The 2,741-nt window shown below is 44.4% G+C and overlaps 1 protein-coding gene across 1 annotated transcript in view; it reads left to right on the forward strand.

Moving 5' to 3' along the window:
• Positions 1 to 1,452: 1,452 nt before the first annotated feature.
• LOC108228699 (membrane-associated guanylate kinase, WW and PDZ domain-containing protein 1) overlaps positions 1,453 to 2,741 on the forward strand; it is a gene marked incomplete at its 3' end in the record, with an annotated part of 9,005 nt that continues 7,716 nt past the window's right edge. Inside the window, 4 exon segments of the mRNA XM_025003309.2 lie at positions 1,453 to 1,583; positions 1,665 to 1,908; positions 2,000 to 2,116; positions 2,372 to 2,491. Coding sequence (XP_024859077.1) covers positions 1,542 to 1,583; positions 1,665 to 1,908; positions 2,000 to 2,116; positions 2,372 to 2,491 — 523 coding nt within the window.

Consider the following 2,741-nt stretch of genomic DNA (forward strand, 5'->3'; position numbering starts at 1 on the left):
TCAGGAAGTCCATGAGTCTGAGTTTAAAAGTCATTCTGTTTTTGGTCTCTGAGACGTGTTTGTAATCTAAGAAGCTGTTTGTAAGTCCAGGAGAACCTCTGAACCCCGAGGAACTCCAGGAGAACCTCTGAACCCCGAGGAACTCCAGGAGAACCTCTGGTGTTTGAAGAAGATTTATGATCAACCTGAAGAAACTGGAATCTATCAGATAAATCTGATTTAAACCGTTTAGAACCGTTCCTGTGATCCAACATCATCTTCAGCCTCTGAGACAGGATTTTAGGATCAGCTGATCGATTAAAGTGAATTAAAGTGTTTTTCCTTCCTTCTTACTCTCCGAGTTGTTGTATTTAATAAATTTTCAGTTTGGAGTCAGGTTATGAGTCTCTGAACGTTAACGCTGCTGTTTATTTCCTCACTGACTTCCTCCACATATGTTCATCCATATTTAATGTACGGTGACGGTGTGTGTGTGTGTGTGAGACTTCCTGCTGTCCACTACCATCTGCTGTTCTGACACGGAGGCAGTGAGTTGATGAATCCATGGAGGAGGCTCTCTCTGTTGATAAAATGTTTTCTGTTGCTGGGAGACCAAACTAAAATCTGATGAGATGAAATCCCATCAGATTCTGAGGAAGTAAAGTTTGGGCTTCAGATACTCGGGTTTACTTTGTAACGAGGAAGTAAAGTAAAGTTTGGGCTTCATAAATTGGTTGATTCATTATTTGGTGGTTGGATAATTAACAGATTAACCGTGTGGTTCGTTGGTTGGTTCATTTTTATCTACAGTTTTTATTTATGAAGTAAAAACATCACAAAAGTTATCATTTAGCTTATTTTTCTTCCACTGAATCTGAATATAATTTCTATTGAAAATGTTTTTTCAGTGAAAGATTGACCTGAGACCTGTTGTGTGAAGAGTTCTTTGTGTTAATCCTGTCATCAAACACCTGAAAACCTGACAAACTTTATGCAGCAAAGACTTTAATCCTGTTAAACACTTGGACCTGGTTTAACCAACAGAACCAGTTAATGTTTAGATGAAAACTTTTTATTTTTTATCTTGATTTTACTTCAGTTTAAATACGATGTTATGAATCATCAGTCATACTGAATGCTTTCATATAAAAACACATTTCTTTAGAATCAGAACATGTTGGTCCGGTTCTGAGAGCCTGATGATGTCACAGACTTCATGAAAGCCTTGAATAAAGGGTCAAAGTTCTACTGAAAGTGAACTTTCCTGGGTCATTTCCTTAGAGACTGAAACAAAGATTTAAGGTCCGGGTCAGGAACTGGTTCTGAACCACAACTAAAACCGCAGCTCTGGAACAGCAGGAAAGTCAAGGATCTGTTTCAAAAGGCGGTCCATGAAATTTCATTTGGAAATAAACAAAGTCTGTGTGGAGCTGGAACGGATCAGAACAGATCCGGATCTGAAGTGAAATCTGAGCCTGACTCCTGACTGTTTCTCATGCTGAAGGTTGCCACTGAGCACGCTCAGTAACCTCTCGTTTCCTTCTGTCCGCAGCTCAGCCGCCATGTCTAAAGCGACGGTGAAGAAGCTGCACTGGCGCTCCAAGGTACAGAACCAACTGGAACACCTGGACAGGTGGAACTTCAGGACGTCCTGCGTGAGAAAAACCGCTTCTCTGTGTCTGCAGGTGCAGGAGAGCTTCGTCCCGCTGGGCGGCACCGGAGGATCAGGAGAGCTGGGCCTCGCTATCGGAGGCGGAGCCGACTACGGCGAGTTCCCCTTCGTTACTGCAGCCCCTGGGGGCGGGGCCACAGTGGGTGACATCATCTTAGAGATTGGAGGGACGCCCGTGTTGGGGATGACGCTTGGTGATGTCAGAGGAGTGCTCAACTCCTGCCCTCATCCAATCAGAATCAAGACCGTCTCACCAGGTGGAAAACTAAGATTTATTAGAAAGTTTAAAAAGGACAGGAAAGAATTGTAAAGTTGTTTCTGTGACATCATATCCTGTCTGCGTGATAGGTTCGTCTCTGTGTAAAGACCTGAGGCTGTACCTCAGTAAGTGTTTTACTCCGGGCTCGATGGACAGCCAGCTGCAGCAGCTCATCAGGGAGAACCTGTACCTGCGCGCCGTGCCATGTAAGACACACCTGGACACACAGTCCACTCCCACTGGGAGGCTTTCCTAAAAACAAGGACAGTTATCTGATAAAAAGTCAAACTTTCAGGTTATGAAGATGATAAAAAACACTCTTTTCAGGTTAAAGCCAGTTAGATGTTCCTCACTTTTTAGTTTCCTGGTTCCAGTTATTATTTTTAGAATCCAGTAAATATCAGCTGCATTATCTGAGGCAGCGAGTATTGTTTTCTGACATCACAGCGTCCTCCCCACAGGTACAACCAGGCAGCCTCGAGATGGCGAAATTTCAGGAGTGGACTACAACTTTGTGTCCATTGAAGAGTTTTTCTCTCTGGAGGAGTCTGGAGCTCTGCTGGAGAGTGGCAAATTCAAAGGTACGAAAAATAAAAAACATCTGGAAAAACATCACAGCGACGGGTAAAATGAGCGCACCGGCCCTTTAAGAGCGGGCGTTCAGGTAAAATCAGCGCACCGGCCCTTTGAGAGCGGGGGTTCAGGTAAAATGAGCGCACCGGCCCTTTGAGAGCGGGCGTTCAGGTAAAATGAGCGCACCGGCCCTTTGAGAGCGGGCGTTCAGGTAAAATGAGCGCACCGGCCCTTTAAGAGCGGGCGTTCAGGTAAAAT

This window comes from Kryptolebias marmoratus, unplaced genomic scaffold, assembly GCF_001649575.2.
Source record: "Kryptolebias marmoratus isolate JLee-2015 unplaced genomic scaffold, ASM164957v2 Scaffold78, whole genome shotgun sequence".
In the NCBI taxonomy this organism is placed as follows: domain Eukaryota; kingdom Metazoa; phylum Chordata; class Actinopteri; order Cyprinodontiformes; family Rivulidae; genus Kryptolebias; species Kryptolebias marmoratus.